Source organism: Lepisosteus oculatus, chromosome 18, assembly GCF_040954835.1.
Source record: "Lepisosteus oculatus isolate fLepOcu1 chromosome 18, fLepOcu1.hap2, whole genome shotgun sequence".
Lineage (NCBI taxonomy): Eukaryota > Metazoa > Chordata > Actinopteri > Semionotiformes > Lepisosteidae > Lepisosteus > Lepisosteus oculatus.
The window spans coordinates 13,450,501-13,472,832 of NC_090713.1; the positions used below are offsets into that span (position 1 = coordinate 13,450,501).

Below are 22,332 nucleotides of genomic sequence, written 5' to 3' on the forward strand. Positions count from 1 at the left end.
ACTATTCTAGCTATTATTTTAGCATTCACAGCCACCTCTTGGACTGTCGACAATAACAATAGAAGATTTGGTGCACAGTTCCAATAGTTCATTAGATATAGTCAGTTAAGTAAAATAGTTTACAAGGAAAAACTACAATAACAACTCAAATTTACTCACAAAGTGTTGGGTATGTATTTTACTAACAATCAGTGCATTTCTCAGATTAAAAAAAAATCTCTTAATTACCTCTGACAATTGAATCATTGTTGCTTACCTTTGTTAACACTGTTAACAAACATGTATTTTCCTGCACCACATGAGTTCTGGGAAGAGAGGAGATTTTAAATATATTGTTGTGTTTATTCTTCATTTATTGGTCTCACTTTGTAACCAAAGGAATGTGAAACTGGTTAATGTTTAAACTCTTTCCTCTAAAATGTTCAGTTTGCTTCTTAGCAGAATCAGGAAATCATGTGAACATTGAAAGAATTCCATTCCATTTTTGGGAAGGAAACTCAAAAGGATATAAAATTTCGATAGAGTTAGGAACACTCAGATGCTGTAAAAAAACAGTACAGATAGGGAAACAGAACATACATTATAAATAATGAAGAGATACAATATGCAACTCAGACCTGCTCATATAAAAGCAAACATATCAAGCATGCATTCAAACTGCCTGATAGTGATAGACAGACAATAGCAATCCATTGCTGTGCAAGACTTCTGTGTTACTGTACTTTTACACTGTACATTGGTCTTCTTTTTATCTATAAAACTATATATATACTTGATCATTGTTCTGTGATTCAAACACAATATCGTTGAGCTGTTGCCATCAATTACTGACTGAATCATGCAGTATTCATCCTGTCCTTTTCTACACTTCTTTACAATCTACAGTTCTTTACGGTCTGCTTTCCTGTCTTTGTAAACCTTTAATATGGGCTGTATCTCAGATTCAAAACATACTGTATTTTAATTACTCTTATCTTAATGTTTCTCCAAGCTCGGTTTCCCCCCCATAGATAGAATATTCTGTATATTTAAAATAGGAAAAGTCTCAAGGAAGTTTAAGAAAAATGTTCATTAATGTAAAAATAGTAAAGTACAGCAGCAGCCCTTAGCTAGAAATCATTCCCTGCTTTATAAATTGTATTAAATGTACAGTCATAAATAAAAATCTAATTGTATTAAGTTTATAATTACATATTGCAAATGTTTTTAGGTAAGTTAAAAGTGTATTCTTCTTTCCAAATGCTACAGTTAAACATTAAACATTACATCAAAATAAATTCTTAAAAGTTAAAAGTCATGGAATATGTAAGTTAATACACAGCTCCTGTTACAGGAAATTGAAAGTGAAAGTGCATCTCTCTAATATAAAAGCTCTGCAGCTTTGTATCGGCATTGTGTGCAGTACTGGGAACTGAATCACACAGCCAGGAGCCCACAGAAGCACAAGACCTATCTACAGATTACACTACTCACAGATCTTTACAGTGTTAACAAAGGTAAGCAACAACAATTCAATTGTCAGAGAAAACTTTTTTTTTAAATTTGAGAAATGCACTGATTGTTAGTAAAATATATACCCAACACTTTGTGAGTAAATTTGAGTTGTTATTGTAGTTTTTCCTTGTAAACTATTTTACTTAACTGACTATATCTAATGAACTACTGGAACTGTGCACCAAATCTTCTATTGTTATTGTCGACAGTCCAAGAGGTGGCTGTGAATGCTAAAATAATAGTGTAATGCTACAGGGTTCAGGTGGACGCCCTTGCCACTGCTGCATCAGGTCAGCTCCCAACCATCAGGGACTCAAACCCAGGCCATCGGCATCACTCAACAGGGACCCAGCCTCTTGAGCCAAAGGGAGATCTCCCTTCAGCCCAGTGGCTGCGGTCCCTGCTATTCACAGGTGAGGGTGGTGATATCACCGCTCTGGTAAGCCAGCTCAGCTCAGCTTAGCTTAGCTTAGCTCTCACAAGCAATGGAGGCCATATGTGTTACAATAGCTAGAATAGTCCCCGTGCAAAAATCTGTGACTGTTGCAGCTGCAATACAAAATCAAATGGTGAAAGTTAAAGCAATGATGCATGTTGGAAAATAAGCAGTAAAAGTTTTTTGATGTCGTAATCTGTGAACAATCTTGTATATTTTAATTATGTCAGGGATATGAATTGTTTAACTACACCTAACAATAATTCTTGAATCTAAAAATAAATCTTAAAGGATAAACAATGAATTACTGAAGTGTTTATCAGGCTAGAACTCCACAGGTATCCTATATCTTGTCAATAAAGGCAGCTAGAAGGCTGCCTGGAAATTATTATTATTAAGTTTGAGCCAGAATCAGAATCAATCATTCTTTTTGGACAATCATTTTGATTGCATTATATTCTAACAAAAAAACATATTGGATAATTTTCTTATAAAATATTTTTTTCAGAATGTGCAAATTGTTAGTACAGTGTTTGGTAAAAGGGAAATACAGAATTTCTTCCCTTCTAATGCCCCCCAAAATGGGTAGAAGACACAAAAAAATGGAATAGCAAAATACTCACTATGTTGAACAGTCTCTAAGCATGAAAAATAGTGTAAAGTCAGCCCTACCAGGTTTCATCTGCATAACAGACTGGGTGTAGAAAGGAGACTGAAATTTTCATAGTTGTTCTAGCAATAGATTTACAGTAGATGTATATAAGAGCTGTATTATCTACAGATGCGGCCATTCAAAATGCGCAGATAAACCCGTACCGCACGCACTACCCACAAGCCACTGCGTTGTACCACGGTACGTGATTGGCTGGCCAAAATGATCGAAAGGGGCACTTGTGGTGCATTGGTCATTAGTGAAATGATTTAATCATTTAATCTCTTTACTGTGCATGTTTCAATCCACTTAGTATTGAATTTTTATATGGAATTTTACAACTAAAGGGAAATTTTAGTAGCTGTGCATAAAAAGAAGAGAAGCATAATGTGTCTGATGGTCATAAACGATATTAATTTACAAGCATAAACATATTATGTAAACTGTATATGGCTGGTATTGGTAGTTTAAAAAACAATACACACCAGTATTCCATTTTCTTCCTAAACATTTTAAGCCTCAAAGTCTTGCATTCAGTTACATACTGAGGTTATTTTGGAAAAGTTTTTATGTGCTCCTTCTGACCATATTAAGTTTATATACTTTGTAAAAAATTATAATGTTTTAACCTTTTTTGCAAATACGCTTATTATTGCAGTAAACAAAAGCATACTTTTCAGAATTTGATTAATAGGGAATATAATGTGGAATCGCGTATCTAAAGAAATGAATAACGATAAAGTTATATTCATGTACTGTAGCTCAACTAGTAGTATAATACGCTTTTTATGTGTGCTTCAGTTTCAGTGCTACCCATGTGATTATGTCTGTGGTGTGATGGCTTAAGTGTGTGACTTATAAGCCTTAGGTCATGGTCTGTTGCCATGAGTTTTCTGTCACGCCCTCTGCAGCCAGAGGGCGCTCCTTCTCTGTCCTGTCCCTAGTTTCCAGTCTGCTGTCCTTCCTGTCCCTCTCTTTCCCTTGGGCTATATATTTCCGGGTCTTGCACTCTGTCCTGGCTCAGCATTGATGTTTGGATGTCCTGAGACCCACCTAGCACCAGGGCGCCCCACGTCCGCTCCCTGAGGGCATAGGTTTCTATACGGCATTCCTGAACTCTTTGCACTAATGAGCCCGGGCCTTTTTCCCGTCTCGCCGCTACGCATATGGGTCTTTTTCTGCTCTCCTGCTCCCCACGGTTAGTCCCTTTGGACGTCCGTGACATTTTCTCTTAACAAATAAACACTTCTTTGAAAAACTAAAATAGCAAATGTTATGGAGACTACTGTATATTGACATTTTTTATATTTCTAAATATCCCAACATGTTCAAAGCTAAGTCATTTATTTATAACAACGAATAATTTGAAGCTGCGCCTACTGTCTTTATTACTGATAATAAATATTATCGACACTATATTGAATTTGTTTGTCTTTCTAAATATCACAAAAACGTTCAAAGTTAAGTGAGTTAAGTGATTACCATTTTCCATGAATACTTTCGCTCATTATCACAGTAAAAGAAACTCATACTTTTCAGAATTTAATTATTTAAGCAATAAGTCACAAGAGGCTGTGCTATATTGTGGATATAGTCACAGTTAAAAGGTGTTGTTAGGCCCGACGTGATGCGGAGGGCTGGCAACCCTTTTAACTGTGGCTATATCCATGATATAGCACAGGCCTCGAGTGTCTTATTGCTTTTATAAAATGGTCCCCAAATATGCGATTGCTTTATAGAATGAATTTTAATTTAAAAAATGTATTTAAATAGCTTTTAAAATCATGCAATGTCTAAGTTAAGCAAGAACACATCATTTTATCTCATTTATTATAAATGAGCTTGTCAACGTGGTGACGTCACCGACTTTCCCTCTGAATAGCTAGCAGGGACCTCATCCGCCAGGGTAAGTAGAGATCGTCCTTTAGCTCAGCTGGCTGATACAGCTGGTAGTGATGTTAGAGGCCCGGGTTTGAGTCCCCGGCTCATTACTGTATTCTACTTTCTTTGTAAACATGTTATATTTTTAATTTGACTCATTCATGCATGATGAACCATGATCTTGATATGCAGGTGTGGAGGTATGTAGGTCTGAAGTAAAGTTAACAGCTTCAGATTTAAAAGGTTATTAATAATATCTTCAGTGTCGCATTAACATTGGAATATTCTTCCAAGTGTAAAAAGAGGTGATACACAATGAGTCTCCACTATAAATGTTCAGTTTACAGACAGTCCAAGATCATTTATTATGAATAATGTCTTCTGTATTGCATTAACATTGGAATGCTTTTCAGAGGTGTAAATCCACCTATTTTCTAACAGCTTTATCCAGGGCAGGTAACAGTGTCACCCCTCCCCCTTCCCTCTGCCTATCTGAGCTCTTTTTAACCCTTCTGTGCCTGAATCGCAGTGGGTGAGAAAAGAGAAAAAAAGGGAAGCCTGTTTTTTTATGGTCTGTAGGACAGGCTGTGCTCCCACTACCAGGGACATCGAACCCACCCGTCATCCCAGGGAACCAGCCAGTATTATTAATCCCTAATAACTGTAATGTTGGCCATACGGTGTACGTGTTACTGAAGCTGAAAGTTTAGCCTTTGTCACTAATGAAACCACTAAATAAAGACATAAATATAGAAATCCTTACATTGCAAACTCCAAGTGCATCATTTTGTCTACTGTTAAAATATCGACAGCAGTGCAGCAGTTACAGCAGTTACAAGGAACACATCAAAATGTTTCCAAAATAACCCAAATTTTTTTTATAATAATAGTAAAAAGTTTTAACCTTTTCTGCGAATACGCCCGTTATCGGAGTAAACCAAAGCATACTTTTAGAATTTGATTAATAGTGAGTATAATATTGTAGCGTTTGCAGGTTCTTTTCCAGAACTAAAGAACAGTGGAGACGCAATTAACCAAGCACTGACTTTATTTAGCAACCACACCAAAAACCAAACACAAGATCTACACACACATGAGGAGACTGACGAACACGTACACACATTTAGGGTGGGTAATTACCTAACAACACACTATACTTTTACAGGACTACACAGGGCACTAGAATTACTAGGACATTATTTACACAGGTAGGGTCAGCCGCAGGTCATCGTGCTGACCCTCAGACTCTTCCCGGCTACCACTCCCAGCATGCCCAGCGGTACTACGAGCGCCTAGGGGCGCTTCCTCATCACCACCAGGCGAGGGCGTTACAATATGAAATAGTGTATCTAAAGAAATGAATAACGATATAATTATATTCATGTTCTGTAGCTCAAATAATAGGCAGTGAATAGGCAGTGAAAACATTTGTCAGTCTGTCCGTGGGGGGAAGGGGGACTGTTCGCCTATTCTACTCTGAGAATTAGAGAGGGAGGAAAAGTGCCAGCCGTCATTTTTTTCACTGACAAAGTTGTGTGAACAAAAACTACAGTATGCTTAAGAGCTGTTAAACCGGTTTAATTCAAAACACTTTATTCAATGGGGCAATTTAACAGACGCCTCAAGCCTTTGAAAGTCTTCTTTGAAAAACTAAAAGAGCAAATATTATGGACACTATATTGACATTTTTAGAATTTGATTAAATTGGAATATAATATGGAATCGTGTATCTAAAGAAATTAATAACAATATAATTATATTCATATACTGTAGCTCAAATCCTGTTGAACTAGAAATTAGACACAAGAAGAGTATTATTGGACAATGTTGTGAGGCTCTGTTTGGAATTTCTCTTTAAACTGTAGAAGAGTTAAACAGTTGAAGAACAGTTAAAGTGTAGCGGCAATGCTTGTTAATAAGACAGAATTAAGTGTTTCTCTGCTTTCCCAAATGAGGTCCCATCTCTGTTCATCTCTGTGGTGCAGCCACAGAGAAACTATTCATGCAGGCTGATTTAAGGTTCCTTTGATAAGGGACAGCTCCCAAATGGGGGTGCACTTAGCTAAGCCTGGCTATCATGATCAATGGTCATCCATTGGCGCCTATCTGCCTAGGGAGTGCCAGATGGACATCTGGACTGCATTCCTAAGTGTCAGGAGTAAGTGACTCATATCTCACCTTGATCAACCAATCAGGGACTGGTAGAGCAGTAACCCACGTGGGACTCTGATGCCCATGGAACGTTCAGCCAATGAACAAACTGAAGTTCCTCCAGGTAAAAACAGGCAACACAGAGGGCCTGAGAGATTCAGTGGACTTCTGAGACTATTCTAAAGGGAATTCAAAGGAGAATTCCAGGGCAGGACGGCCCAGGAGCAGAAGGCTCCCAAGGGCAGGACATTCTCGCAGCGCGCCTCCTGACCACCCTGAGACTGCTCGAGAATTCAATTGTTATCTCAACCAGTTGATATCAATTTAATTCCTAAGAGTTATGTACTTGTTTTGAGTATCTAATGTAGAAGTTATAACCAAGTTCATTTACGAAATGGTCTAAATGAATGATATACTGAACGTATGTCCTCTTGATATGTGTAACACTTCGTAACTGACTGAATATATATCTTTTGTATTCTGATAACCCTCTCGATAAGATCTGTTAGGTTTATATGCATATTCTATGTATTAATAAATGTATCCTCGTGTATTAGTACCTGTGTGTGTGCGTTGTTTGAGTTATATCGCATGGTTGGATTCTAAAGCCATCAAAAGAATCAATTTTGTGATTTACTGCTACAATTAATAATTGTCCCAGTAAATGCCCAAACCCTACAGAACTGGTGCCTTCAGAGAGCACACTACATTACAAAAGTATATCGCCTCGTTTTACATTTGTGAAAAAGAACATTCCTTTATTAATGTTACACAGAAGATATAATTAATAATGTAGCGCTTATGGGGTCATGTGGGGTCTACACCCTGCAGTACCGCTGTGTACATACAGTACGAACATGTTGTGATATTTTGAAATATAAAAAATGTCAATATAGTGTCCATAATATTTGCTATTTTAGTTTTTCAAAGAAATGTTTATTTGTTAAATGAAAACTCATGACAATAGCTAGATTTAAACACCCAATCTCAGGCTATCACTTAAGCCAGAGCTTCAGTCACTTAAGCCATCACACCACAAACAGTTTGTGCTGCATTAGATTAATATAATTATATCGTTAATTTCTTTAGATATGCGATTATATTCCCTATTAATCAAATTCTAAAAGTATGCTTTTGTTTACTCTGATAATGAGCGTATTCGCAGAAAAGCTTAAAACTGTCACTTTTCTCACAAAGTATATTGTAACGCAACGGGGGTTCAGGCGGGCACCCTTGCCGCATTAGGTCGGCCCTCCACGGTCGGGGGCTCGAACCCAGGACTCCTGTGTCACTCAACAGCGACCCAGTCTGGTGAGCCAAAAAGAGATCTCTCTACAGCCTAGTAGCTGTAGTCCTGCTATCACAGGGAAGGGCGGCAACGTCACCGCTCTGGTAAGCCGGCTCTTACACACCCTGATGGCTGTATGCGTTACAATATAAACGTAATATGGTCAGAAGGACCACGGAAAAACGTTTCTGAAATAACCACATGTAAGACTTTGATGCTTAAAATGTTAAGGGAGAAAGTGGGATACTGGTGTGTATTTTTTCTTTAAACTACCAATACCAGCCATATACAGTTTACATAATAAGTTTATGTTCCTAAATTAATATCGTTTATGAGCATGTGAAAGGCATGGTGAATCGAAGATTCTCAAGACTTACTTTGTATGATTGGAAATGAATACAGGATCAGATTAACGAAATGCTGTGCTGTTATTTTTTGTCAATGAAAAAATAATGTCTTTTAGTTTACAAACAGTTACAAAGAGAGTAGACCATGGTAGTACTTTGAGCTTACAACCTGTCCAAGTTCATTCATTATTAATACTATTAGTTATATCTTCCGTAAAGACTTTGATGCATAAAATACTTCTGCATATTTTTAAATATTTATGACAAAGGTTGTAGGTTGTGTACTTTTGTCCAACTTAGCTATCTTGCTTTTATAAAAAATACTGACTTTTTAATGTTTAATGATTAACTTGCTGTAATACACAGTTGACAATTATTAAAAGTCTGAAGAGTATACATCTTAAATTCTTAATTGGAAAAAGATTGTCTTTCAGGAGTGACCGGAATTTCAAAGCATGCATTTTCTGTCAACAGCTCAAATGCTGTACATGAGAGGTTTAGCTTCATTAGCTCCACCTGGCGGTGATTCCTGATACTATTATCATAACTGCAGTATTATACCATATGACGCGATATGACCCATTATGATGCATTGTGAGGTGACAAGCCAACCGCGTTTTACCGCAGCATTCCCAGCTCGTTTTGAATGACTGCATCTGTAAAATAGCCAGAGCCTATCAACACTCAGACCAAGGCCTATGTATCCAGATGCTAATAAACCTATGAGTATGTCTTTGTACTATGTGAGGAAACTGGAGCACCTGGAGGAAACATTTGAAGTCCATGTAGATAACATGATAAGGTCTGTAATGGAGCCCAGGGCGTCAGCTGTAAGAGGCAGCAATACTAACCACCACTGTATCACTCTACTCTTTCAGTTCTTCAAATTACATTAAAATGTTGTTTTAAAGTGAATGCTGAACTGTCACAACCTAGTTTCTATTCCATTGAAGATCTTTCCCCCATCATTCTTGGAGAGAAGGGGGAACACAAATGATTGGTATTAAGAAGAAGGAGAAGGACATATTTGCTCCCAAAGAGAAGCCTTAAGAGTTTCCCATAAAGTTCCATAAGAAATGTCTTTGGTGGTGTTTGTGTCTAAAAGTATTTCTATCTGGGAAATAATAAATTAGATAAAATCCAGGTCAGAGAGCAACAACAGGTTGATTCTCCAAAGGTGGACATGTAGGATCTTCGACTGATAGATTTAGATCTGTAATAGGGGAGTTTTACTATTTGCAACTGAAAATGAAATGACTGTTTGAGCATTAAATTATTGTGTGAGATAGACATTGTTGAAAGAGAGAAAGGAGGACATTTGAAAACTGCCATGAAAGAGTGTTAGAAAACTCCAAGCATCAGAGATAGTGTAAAAATAAAGAAATGATGTAAAGTTTAATGCAGTCTTATTGACAGGAATACACCTAGAGGAGCAACAGTTTAATGTAGAGTTTAGAACAAAGTTAGAGTCTCCCCATAGCATCAAGTGATGAGAATCCAAGAAAAAAGTTAATTAGGCTCCTGTCATCCCTATTAGGGTAATAGACATTTGTTAAGATTACTGGAACATTGATCAATTTACCTGTATTACATACCTTACTTTATGATTTTAGACAACCTGAGATACAATGAAAGGTATAGCCTTGTGCAAAACATCACATGGGCCTCTGCAGTTTTGTATCCTCTCCTAGCAGTTTAGCAGTGAATCCAACACGAGCACGGTGTGCAGCACTGGGAACTGAATCTGTCAGCCAGAGTCCACAGACGCACAAGAAGAAACTACAGATTACGTTGCTTGCAAATATTAACACCATAAACAAAGGTTAACAAAACAGTTTTGATACATGTACACATTGTAAACAAGGAAGAAATACCTAACATCTTATTTTAAATTGAGTTAAGAATGTGCTTAAAATATTTTACTTAACTGACTATACAGTAGGTGGTGATTTAATTAAGTCATTGAAGATTTATTATTGTCATTGTTCCCAGATTTGGAGGTGGCTGAAGATGTCCTTACCTTAATCATGCTTCTCCTTTACCAGCTTTGAAGATTAGTCAAAAGACATTTAGAGCATCTGCAATTTTATGTACAGATGAGACTAAGATGAACCTTTCCCAAAGTGATGGAAAGGTAAAATGTTAACAAGGATATGCAGAACCTCCAAAGAACATTACCTCCTCTGTGAAGCAATGACGGCATTATGCTTTGCAGTTTTAATTGTCTGAAATCAACCAAATAGAGACAAAGCAAATATATACAAAATTATCATTATTCCTCTTAGATGATTGCAGTGCACTATGTTCAAGTCCAACATATACAGTAACAGTACTTTAACAGTACTTTTGGTACTTTTTTTCTTCTTTTAAACACTGCCTAATTTCAATGTTATTTTACATAAATACAGTATTTGCTTGATACATAAATTCTGCATTCAATACAGATGTATATATGTTACAAAAGAGTTTGGAGTGGGAAATAAAATGAGTATATTAGTATACTCATTTTATTGATTCTATATTTTCTATAGTCAGGATAGAAGTTAATACCATTGCCATAACTATTTCCAAATATTAATAACTGTAGCAAAGCTGAGATTGTAAGCACAGGTAAGTCATCAAAGGGCGGAGTTATTTTTATCAGGAGAGACACATTCGTTGGATTCTCACAGGAAAATCAAGGAATTCGCTGCACCATGTGAGGAACCCACGAAGGCTCCACATTGTGTTTCCTTTCTTCTCTTTTCAACAGAGAATAAACCTTTACTTGTTCCTTTGCAGCCTACAGATGCTGATGCAGCTACGTACTTGAACTACTTCTTACTTCAAGTAATCCTAGTAAAACATTAATAAAACATAAATGATTTTTTTTTTTTGCTGCACAGTAGTTAACATTGCTGCTCATAGAGCTGGGGCCCTGGATTTACATCCTTGGGTGATGTCTACATGGAATTTGTACATCCTCTGCACGTTTGTTTAGGTTTCCACTAGGTAGTTACTGTATTGGATAAAAAGTGACTAGAAATGAATGGTTTAGAATACAATGGTATGTGAGTGTAAGTGTTTGGCTGTCTCATGTTTCCTCAGCAGAGTCTGTGACTTCAGGTGCCCACCCTGATCTTCCTGGCCTCTATCAGTCAGGACTCCACCTTCACTCATTATTGTGAGAGTTTTTCTTGCTGCTGGCTGGTAAGAGCAGTTCTTTTAAGCATTGCAAAACTATGCTATTTCTGCTTTTCTGTGTGTTTAATGTCTGTACTCCAAAATTTAATCTTTCACTGTAGTGATACCTTTCACAACAATTTATAACATTTAAGTCTCTGTATTTGAGATTAACAGACCAAAATAATCTCAAACCATCAAAGGTATTTTGTACCAAGTATATAAATACAATAAGCTAATAAGAAAATTGGTCATTTGCACTTTACAAATTATAAAAAGAAAATCTTGTGATAGGAGTTCTATTTGTGATGTTTATAACACTATGACAGCAGTGGTGTAGATAATGAAATTTGTTGTTACTTGATCTGCCTTAAGGCACTCACACATATATGCAAGTATATGTACACATAAAGTCTGCATCAGGAGACATACAAAGTATAGATTAACAATCTGTTTCACAGCACTATTCACTGTGTAATTTAAAATCTTATGGACTTTATCATCTCAGACACAATATTTAGGCTACCAAGAGAGACTATAGGGTTTCTATCCATTTCCACCTGTGCTTTTCCTGGTGAGGATTGTGGTGAGGCAAGTGCAAGCCAATCATACATGGGGACAATTTGGAGGCCACGGTAAGGGCCAAGAGGGGAAATTTGGCCTGGACACTGGAATGACCCCCTACTCTTCTCGAGAATTGCCCAGGGATCTTTAATGACCACTGAGAGTCAGGACCATGGTTGAAGGTCTCATCAGAAAGACTATACTGGCGCATTAGGACCCACACAGACTGCAGGGTGGGTGCCCCCCACTGGTCCCACTAACACCTTGTCCAGCAGCAAACGTAGTTTCCGAGGAGGTTTCCCATCCAGGTTGGCCAGGGTCAACCCTGCTTAGCTTCAGTGGGTAGCCAGTTGAGAGCTGCAGGGTGATATAGCTGCTGGCCCATTTCCTTCCATTTTATCCAATACAGTGATGTTGCAGAGCAAGAGCCTATCCCAGCATGCAATGGGCACAAGGCAGAATACACCCTAGATGGTACACCAGTGCATTACACAGGGCACACACAAACACAAAAACAAACTTATACAGTACCAAGGCCAGTTTTCTCAGAAGTCACTTAATCTAACAGTAAGTTTTTGCTTTGTGAAAGGAAACCTATGCAAACACAGAGCAAGGTCTAGAATTAAACTCAGGGTCCCAGTGCTTCAAGGCAGCAATACTGATAACTGGGTTGCCTGATATGCATGTTGCTAAGTTTAAATATTATATTTTAATTTGAGGTACCTTTTATTAATTAAAATAAAAAGGGCTTTTATTGTGTCAGAGATATGCAGATCCATACATACAATAATTTGCATGAGTTAACTTTTGGTGCATCCATTCTAAAATCCCTACTCTACAAGTTATTACCTATAGGAGTTGTTTAAGGAGACATACACCTGACATTCAAATGACTTATTTGGTTTTGTTGTCATCTAAGAATTTTATATTAGGTAGAAAAATGTACTCTTCAGCAAGACAATGACCTCTACTAGAGCACGGCCGCATTGAAGTTAACTAGCAAAAGGAAAATTCTATAGAAATTCATGGTAAGACTTGGCAATTCCATCAGCTATGCCCAGAAAACTGTAGAACTTTTGCCAGGAGAAAAGGATCAAATTAACTCACATCAGTTTGCTGTAGTTGCTGGTAAGCTGTACTGCAGCATGATGATTGATCAAAACCCAACCACAAATCTCAGTGCACTGCTAAAGATGTTATTATAGAAGCAGTGAATAGCAAGATCAGAAATTCTAAGGGGGATCTTTCATGCACATGCATAGCGTACAGTATATACTGTACACTATGGTAATTGGCTATGTCGGATAAAACGGAATGTCAGATAAATCAAAGTCAGATAAATGCGACTCTATTGTACTGAATTATGGGTCTGAAACCTTTTGCTTATCACTTAACTTCAATTTGTATATCTTCTTACAGTTTTTGCTGACATTCAGCATCCTTCACATTTAATAATGATAAATCAGATCATTACAGCTCTGGATAAAAATAAATACTGTTTCTGCTGCTTGAAACAAAAGTATCCAAATATTTTCTGAACTGATGTTGATACAATAATATAATGCTAAAATTGTAAAATTTTATAAGCCCCCATTTGTCACACAAAATGTTAACAGGATCACCTCCTAACAATGTTATATCCAGAATATTTAGGAAAGGTTTCCATGTGTACAAGTGCACATGAACACATAATTGCAGATCACAAATTGATTTTCTATCCTTTACTCTTAGGAAGAAGAATCATGGAAATAATGCAAGGTACCAAAAAAATCACCAAGGCTGAAGATGTACGAAATGACAACAAAATGCTAATGAAACCTTATGCTAATTGGGAAGAGTTTTTGATGCCAGCTCCAATTTCCATAGCCATTTTAGGAGAATTAGTCTTTATCTCTTCTAATACAGACTTTTCTATCAATAAAAATCCCCCAAAAGATGGCTTTAAATTCATCCGTTACCCAGAGTCCTTCCGCGCCTGTCTCATGCAAGTGTGCAATGCTGGATGGGGTGCGTTCAACGAGGCCCATAAGAACATGGACCAGATTCGTCTCCACTCTGCCAATGTGCCAGAGTATGTAAAATTAGCAGTCAAGTTGATTGTCCGAGATGACGACAAGCTCATCGAGCTCATGCTCCCTGACCAGCTAGAAAACATCAGCTCCATAGCAGAGGAGTGTAAAATCCTGTCAGAGCTCACAGAGAAAAAATTCACCTTTGTCATTGATCTGATTCAAGAGCTGATGGAGGCCTGTTTGAATGCTAAGGCAGCCTATAGTGAAGAATTAGAAGAACTGAAGCAGAAAATAGAGGAATCCAAGTTGAGGAAACAAACAGCAGAAGAAGGAAAACGTAGAGCAAATAAGACATTTGAAAACATGCAAAAGCAGTTGGATGAAGCTCAACAAGAATATAAAAAAGCCATGGACTCCCTGCCCAGTGGTTGGGATATTGTTGGCATGAACTTTGTGGAGGGCCTCACTAATTTAGTTAATATCTGTTATAGTGCTTGTACTGCAAGTGTAACTAAGCGTGGAAGAAAAACAAGTAAGGAGCAAAATCCCATTGCGTTAGGCAATGTTTATGCCAAATCACAGGTTCTCTTGAGTCTCCTAGAACTAGTTAAGTCTTTTTTTCATGAAGACAAAATACATTGGGGCGTACTTTATGATCAAAAGAAGGAATGTGCAAAGTCTGAGTGGGTGGCAGATCAGGTGAAAAGAGTTAAGGAATCTTTGGAAAAAGAAGAAGACTGCAAGCCAAAAATAACAGCAATGCAAATGTGCGAAGACATTCTTACAATCTGCTCTTGTCTAACAGATATTGCTCCAGACAATGTCTGTGAAGAAAGCAAACAAAAAGAGTTAATAACAAAACTAAAAAAGTTGAAAACACAGGCTATGAAGTTTGATACCGAGAGTAAAGGCTTCACAGGTGCCTCTGCCTTTCCTGTAACCCCCCCACAACTGGCCAAACAGCAAGAGGAGCAAAGTACACAGAGAAAAAGTGCAGGCGACGTCGCAGCTGACAACGCCCGTTTTCGCATAGAGCAGAGTCGAGCTCAGATGAATCAAGCACAACAGATGTTCCAGAAAAGCTTGGAAAATCTGGACAAATATCATAGTGACCTGACTGAAATCCTAGTCACAATGAGGAGCTGTGAGGTGAAAGAAATCGACTTCAAGACCACTATTAAAATGCTGACGAAGGGACTGGATGCGATGGGAAAAGTAAAGGAACAATGGGAGAAGATGGTATTCTTTTTCCACATGCTCTCCAACATAATCAAAACCAACCTAAACAAACATTTAAAGGATGTTGTCCAAACTGCAGAAAAAGCAGGTTCTTCCAAGCTTGGCTATTCAGCAAAATCATTCCTGAGAGATCTGCTGTATAACCAAGCTTTCCAAGCATCTAATATTGCCAGTTTGGTGAACATGATCTCTGGGACCTACACAGAGATCTCCAACTTGTACCTTATGGATAGAATCAGCGGCTTGGGGAAACTCATGGCCTTAGACCCCAGCAAATCTGACTTTGATACAGAACGGAAAAAGTTACAGATTGGCTGTGAAGAAGCAGAAGCAGGAATAAAAACAATTGTACTGAAAAATAAAATAGAATTTGAAAGGAATACAAAATCAAGAACAGAGAAGATTGAAAAAGCCCTCAATGGAGCATTGCCCCCAGCCTCTGAGGAAGAGATAAAAGAAGTTAGACAATGTGTTGAAGTGGGAATGAAGATGTCAACTCAAGAAGAAGAAGATGAGGGGCAGTATTGTTAGCTCTTACATTTTCCTGCTGAAAATGCAAAGAAATAAATGTACGAGTCCTACAAAATATGCTTCTTTGTCATACAGGCTTATACTATAACATGATAGACATGATACTGGAAAACATTGCTTAATAGAAAACTGCAGGATTTGTTCAATGGGAATTAACGGGCTCGGGGTAGTTAGTTTGGATTCACGGAAACTAATATATTTTTTTCTGCAATAATACAGTATACACATTTCTGTAGTAATATTATTAGTTTGATTATAGTATTACGAATTAATTGGAGTGGAATATATTTTTCTATTTTTATTGCTTATTGCTTTAGGTACATATGTGTTTCCTGCAGGTATTGTGATGATACTTTTATAATGGACAGCCTCAGAGTAGATCTTGTCTACAACAGAATTGTTCTACAACAATATGATAAATGTGTTTGCTTAGTCGTGATTTGTTTCTAAATCTTTGAAATTTCATTTGCTGCTTCTACGGTTTGCTTCCTCCATATTTGAAAATATGACCATTTCAATATTTAAACAGGAATCTAGGTCACAGATATAAAATTAATAAAGAGCAGTGGTCCTAGTAGAGATCCCTGTGGTACTAGATTACATCACGTCAAACTAACACATCCTTATCTGTATCATCTGCTTTCTGTTTAATAATTAATTCACACTTGTTTCCCTGAATCCCTACCAGATTTGAGAATTAATTTGATTATTAACCTGTTCTTTTTATATACATTTGTAGCGGCAATGCTTATTAATAAGACAGAATTAAGTGTTGCTGTGCTTCCTAAATGAGGCCCCATCTCTCTTTCTCATCTCTGTGGTGCAGCCACAGAGAAGCTATTCATGCAGTTCTGATTTAGATTTATCTTTGAGATAAGAAGAGCTTCCAAATGGGGATGTGGCCAGCCATGCTTGGCTATCATGATCAATGGCCATTCCTGGCACCTATCTGTCTGTAAGATTCTTGGGAACATCTGGATTGCGGTCCTAGATGTCAGAGGTCATTGTGACTCATCTCTCACTTTGACCAACCAATCAGGAACCTGCAGGGCGTGGTAACCCCATGTGGGTCAGAAATGGCCACTAAACTTTCGACCAATCACCACCTGTCTTGGTCCTGGTTTAAAAGACACTGCACAGCTCAGAGACTTTGCTTCTCCGGCCACTTTTCACACCCTCAGAGACAATCACGTGACAGTGAGTGTTGTCTGGGACTGGAACCTTGTTTCAGCAAAGTGTCGGCCCAAGGAATGCCCGTACATAAATTGCTAGCCGACACCAATGTGGACGCTTCGCTTGATCACCAGAGTATACGTTTGGACTCTTGTCGACAACTTGAATACGTTTTTATTCAGCAACAGCGCTACACCGGAAGCAAACCGAGTTTCTTCCCTCTAAAAAGTGACTTGCTCGGACCCGTGGTCACGCTCTGTGCATAGAGACTTTCTACTAATCAGCCAGACTACTAGTAGGTTCCTGAGAGAGACACTGTCGGCATGTCGCCACAGCAGAAATCTCTCCTCCTAATTCGTCCATCTCCGAGCTGCACCAAGACTGGTTGGCAAAAAGCCAGAGGAAGCCGGGACGATGCCTATTGGCTATTGGACGCAGCCGCTAGCTGGTCTTGGTAATGGGTTCTGGGCAGCTGTGCTGACGCAGGAGCATGGAGGTAGGCACCTCCCGGTGGGATACTATTCAGGACCATTAGATGCTGTTGCCAAAGGGTGGGGTGGCCTTGAAGATTTAATGAAGATTTAATACTGTTTACCGATGGGTCCTTTCTGGTGCATGAGGGAGGCGGGCAGCCCTGGGAGTGCAGGAGTCTCTTGAGACCTCTGTTGGTAGAAAAGGGACAGTTACAGGACATTCAGGCTGAGGCCTCCAGAACAGAGAAATGCAAATGGTTAGAAAGGAATGTGGGGCTGCATGATAATTATGTCAACTACAGCTCAGGTGCGGGTGCTACAGCTCAAACGTCCTGCTCCTGAGGGACCTTTCATGCACTGGCAAATTGACAATTGTAGCTTGCCAGTATGTAAAGGGAAAACTGGACTCTTAAAGATTGTGGATCTGTTTTCCCGGTGGGTTGAGGCCACTGCCTCTTTAACTGCCCAGCCGCTTGGATTCTGATCAAGGGACATACTTAACAGGGAAGGTGTGTCAGGCTGTGGCTGGGTTGTTAGGGGTGAGATGGGACCTTCATTGCCCCCATCACCCTCAGTCTGCAGGAACGGTGAAACGAATGAACAGAACTTGAAAGACTGACAAGATGTTATCTAATGACTGAAGGAACACTGTGGGTAGATGCTCTGCCTACGGTCCTGTGTAGCCTGCTGGCTAAATCAAACAGAACTGTGGGACTGAGCCCATTTGAGATCATCATGGGCCAACCAATGAAACTCCCTGGAGGGCCAAATTTGGCTAATAGATTGTTGAGTTTGCTATCTAATTCTCTATTGCAGTATTGTAGGTTCTTAACTAAAGTGGTGCACGGGGCTGGTGAACAGGTGCTGGATGCTTGGGGACTTCCAGTTGTAGTGGTTTGATGGGTTTACTGAGACAATTATTAATTGTAGCAGTAATCACAAGATTGTTCGTTGGGGCTTTTAGAAAATCAATCGTCAGAACAACTAACAACGCACACACACGGGTTCAATACACGAGATACATTTATTAATATAAATTGTGCACCAAACATATACTAGTCTGCCTGGATACGAGCGGCAGACCTTACTGTGAGGGTTATCAATATACAAGGTATATAATCTCGAAGAGATGCAAACACAAAGAGATACACAACAGAGAATATATGTCAATATATATCGTTCGGTTACCAAATCGCTAATCAGTGTTATTACCCACTGTTACTCTAAACTTGGAAGTAAATACATTACTCATGAATTAAATTGATAACAACTTGTGTTGAGGTACAATTGAATTCTCAAGACGCAATGTAGAACATGGGGTTTACTTATCCACTGTGTTTGGATTTGGAATTTCCCGGCACAAACACCAAACCAGCTGACAGGCTCTGTTGGAGCCTCTGTTCCAGCGGTTGTCCAATGGGCATTGTGTCGGCGTCCTCTGGCTACCGGCCCACCAGTCGAGGTGCAGCTCAGAGTAGAACGGGCGGAGGAATCTGACTGCGGTGCGCAGGGCAGTCGTTGCTCCGAGGGGATCTACCAGCAGTCTGGCTGGCTAGTAGAAAGTCTCTATGCACAGAGTGTGACCGCGAGTCCTCACAAGTCACTCTTTTGCCTGGGAAGAAGCTGGTTCGTTCCCGGTCCAGCACTGCTTCTGAATAAGCTATTCAGGTTGTCGATGAGGGTCCAACTGTAGGCTGCTGTTGATCAAGCGGAGCATTCACGTTAGTAGAATTCTGAGTATGTACGGGATCCTCGGCCTCACGCTTAGAACAAAGTCCAAGTCCTTTTGCAGACAACAGCAGTTGTCACGTGATTGTCTCTGAGGATGCACAAAAATGGCCAAGGAGAGCCCCGATCTGAGATTGCGCTCCCTTTTTGACCAAGACACAGATGTGTGCTGATTGGTTGAGAGTTTGGCGGGCATTGGAGACCCACGTGGTATTACCACGCCCTGCCAGTCCCTGATTGGTTGGTCAAGGTGAGATATAAGTCACTTACTCTTGACACTTAGGAATGCAGTCCAGATGTCCATTCGGCACTCCCTAGACTGATAGGCGCCAATGGATGACCATTGATCATGATAGCCAGGCTTAGCTAAGTGCATCCCCGTCTGGGAGCTTGTTCCTTATCAAAAGAAAACATCTTAAATCAGCCTGCATGAATACTTTCTCTGTGGCTGCACCACAGAGATGGAGGGTGAGATGGGGCCTCCTTTAGGACAGCATACCAACGCTTAATTCTGTCTTATTAACAAGCATTGCCGCTACACAGTAGAGGGAAGACATGACCTGATACCTGACGAGTGGGTGTGAGTGAAAAAGATGCCCTGACTGACATTGCAACCCAGCTGAGAGGGACCATACCAAGTGCTACAGACTACCAACTCTGCCATCCGAATGACTGGGCGAGATCGCTGGATCCATGCATTGCACTGTCACCGAGCCACTGCACCAGAGACTGAGTGAACAGAAATAATGCTGTTGCTATTCTTTCTGTGTCTTACGGGCTTCCTAAGAGCGGCCAACAGTGTGCTTGTTAGGCCTGAGGAACATCACTCTGATATTGGGGAATATGGTATCAACACATTCTTGGCATTGTCATATCTATCAGCCACAAATTATAATCAAAGTTAATGTTGGGTCTGTATTGCTATACCGAGATCCTGATGATTGATCTCCACATGGCTGAAGTCTGTGTTTGGGTTCTGGGGTGGAACTTTGTTACAGTACCTATTTGTAGGGTTAGTATTGCTTATACAGTATGTGCAATTGTAATCGTCACTTGCGGTAAGATTTTAATCACGTCTTGCTGTAATCGTGTAACTCACAAAGTCATGGTAATGCATGCCTGTACTCCTAAAAAGGCGAAGTCTGCCTCATGTTGTTTGTGTAGTACTGAAGGGGGGGAATGAAGAAAGATAGGAAATGTGAAAAAATGGTTTACTTGTTTCTTTATGCACAAAGACTTCTTTTGGTACAAAACATTCCATGCTTAAGCTCTTTTGAGTTATGGCAGGGATGGGAGTTAACTGATAAGAGATTCCAAGCATAAGATAGAGACTCCCTAACTATGGGAAGATAAGACTGGCCATTCAAAGTGTTCAAGATCTAGAGAATGTCCAAACACAGGTGACCTTCCCCCATTACCACGGTAACAATTTGCGTCAGAAATGGATGAAGTTTGCTATATAAACTGGAGCTTTGTACCTATAATTTTGAACAACTCTTTGAATATACTGTACCTAGCATGCAATTAAACTCACTTGTTTCAACTTCATCTCGGGGTCCAGAACTTATTTGTTTGTTACAACAATGGTAACCCCCCTCAGCAAACATCCCCTTCTGTTTTAAAGATGGAAATGTTTACAATGTCAGGTGTTGCACACTTTATCTAAACTCTTAGAGACACTTCCTAGTCACCTATAGCAGTAACAATACTAACATAAATCTCAATCACAATAGGTAAATTTAAAAAATAAAATGAATGAAAATGTAGCAAATTTGTTTTTATAGGCAAATCAATACACAAATGTTTACAGTAAGAAAACATGGATTCATTTTTTGTTACTATTTCATTTCCAGAGTGCTGTTGTCAGAGTGCTCTGAGTCTCTTCACCCAGTAGATTTGTTACAGTTATGCACTGGCTGAAAACTGGCCAGGCTCCACAGCTCCTGGTTTATGATGCAACAAACCATCAGTCAGGAGTTCCTGATTGATTCACTGGCAGTGGGTCTGGAACAGCCTCTACACTGATAATCATTTTGTGTGTGTAGATGTATTTAAGTACTAAGCTTAACAGGCTATGAAACTGAAAATTGGAAATAAAATAAATTATGTTAATTAATAGTATAGCCTTTTAATATTTAATATTTTAAGCATAACTAGATAACTATTTTTATCTTGTAATATTTATTATATAAAATTTATTATATAAAATGCAATCCAATCAACTCCATTTCTAAAGACAGATCACAGACGCTATTGTGAGACACTGGGGATCTGGATGTTTTTCATTTAGATGTGTTAATCAAACAGAACCACAAAAACACTGACTACCATTATTAGTATTGACCTCAAGAGGGATGCAGGGCACATCAGTGCTGTCTCCCCTGTAACAGCACCATGATTTCATCAGTGAAACAGGCTTAATTTCCAACAATCGTCAACTCCCATTTCTCCCATTGCTGACATTTGTCTCCTCCTAGCTAGTGATGTAAAAACTGCACCGTGTTTAGATTTCTTATTCAGCACTTGAAGGATTTTAGTCTGAAACATTTTGATATTTTAATAATTTAAATGGTGTGTATATAATAAAAACCGGAAGGAAACACTTCTTACACAAACTTCTTACACAAAGCACTTCTTTTAAATAATTTGTAAGTATTTTTACCCCCAGTCTGTGAAAAAAAATGAAAGTTCAAAAATGTGGTGTCAGTTCACATGCCTTGAACAACATTCCACAGTAAATGAAAGAACATTACACATGTGATGCCTCTTGATTATTCATAGTGAAGTATGAGACCTCTCCCCCACAAAATGATCATTACTACTACTGGGAAGCTTATAATGGAGTGGAATGGTGGCACTGTGGTTAAGGCTCTGCACTTGAGGGTAGAAGGTTGCCGGTTATAATCCCATGGCTGGCAGAGAAATGCTATTCTGTTGGGCCCCTGAGCAAGGCTCCAGGGGTGCTGTATAAATGGCTGACCCCCAGCTTCTCTCTCTGCCTGTGTGTCTTGTGGAGAGCAAGATGGATTATGTGAGAAAACAAATTCCTAAAGCAAGAAATTGTATCATCCAGGTGGAGCCCCTGTTACCTGCAAAGAACTTCTGGTGAAGTGTCCAGAAAAGCCCTATGTATGTGCAAGTAATTATTATTATTATTATTATTATTATTATTAAAATTAAAGAATTGCACATATAATTTCT

At 38.9% G+C, this 22,332-nt stretch overlaps 1 protein-coding gene across 3 annotated transcripts; it reads left to right on the forward strand.

Moving 5' to 3' along the window:
* The first annotated feature begins 1,405 nt into the window (after positions 1 to 1,405).
* Positions 1,406 to 18,645, forward strand: LOC138223911 (synaptonemal complex protein 1-like). 3 transcript variants are annotated; one of them, XM_069180097.1, is made up of 4 exons: positions 1,406 to 1,496; positions 9,944 to 10,071; positions 11,337 to 11,438; positions 13,707 to 18,645. In XM_069180097.1, the coding sequence occupies exon 4, from the start codon at positions 13,718 to 13,720 to the stop codon at positions 15,755 to 15,757; it is 2,040 nt and encodes a 679-aa protein (XP_069036198.1). In that variant the 5' UTR covers positions 1,406 to 1,496; positions 9,944 to 10,071; positions 11,337 to 11,438; positions 13,707 to 13,717; the 3' UTR covers positions 15,758 to 18,645. The 3 variants fall into 3 exon arrangements, with proteins under 3 accessions (XP_069036198.1, XP_069036200.1, XP_069036199.1); XM_069180099.1 differs by having other exon boundaries at positions 11,340 to 11,438; XM_069180098.1 differs by having other exon boundaries at positions 1,412 to 1,496; positions 9,941 to 10,071.
* Positions 18,646 to 22,332: the final 3,687 nt, after the last annotated feature.

Bases quoted from the DNA above. Each gene is read 5' to 3' on its own strand.
- LOC138223911 (XM_069180097.1), top strand. From the start codon at position 13,718: ATGGAAATAATGCAAGGTACCAAAAAAATCACCAAGGCTGAAGATGTA.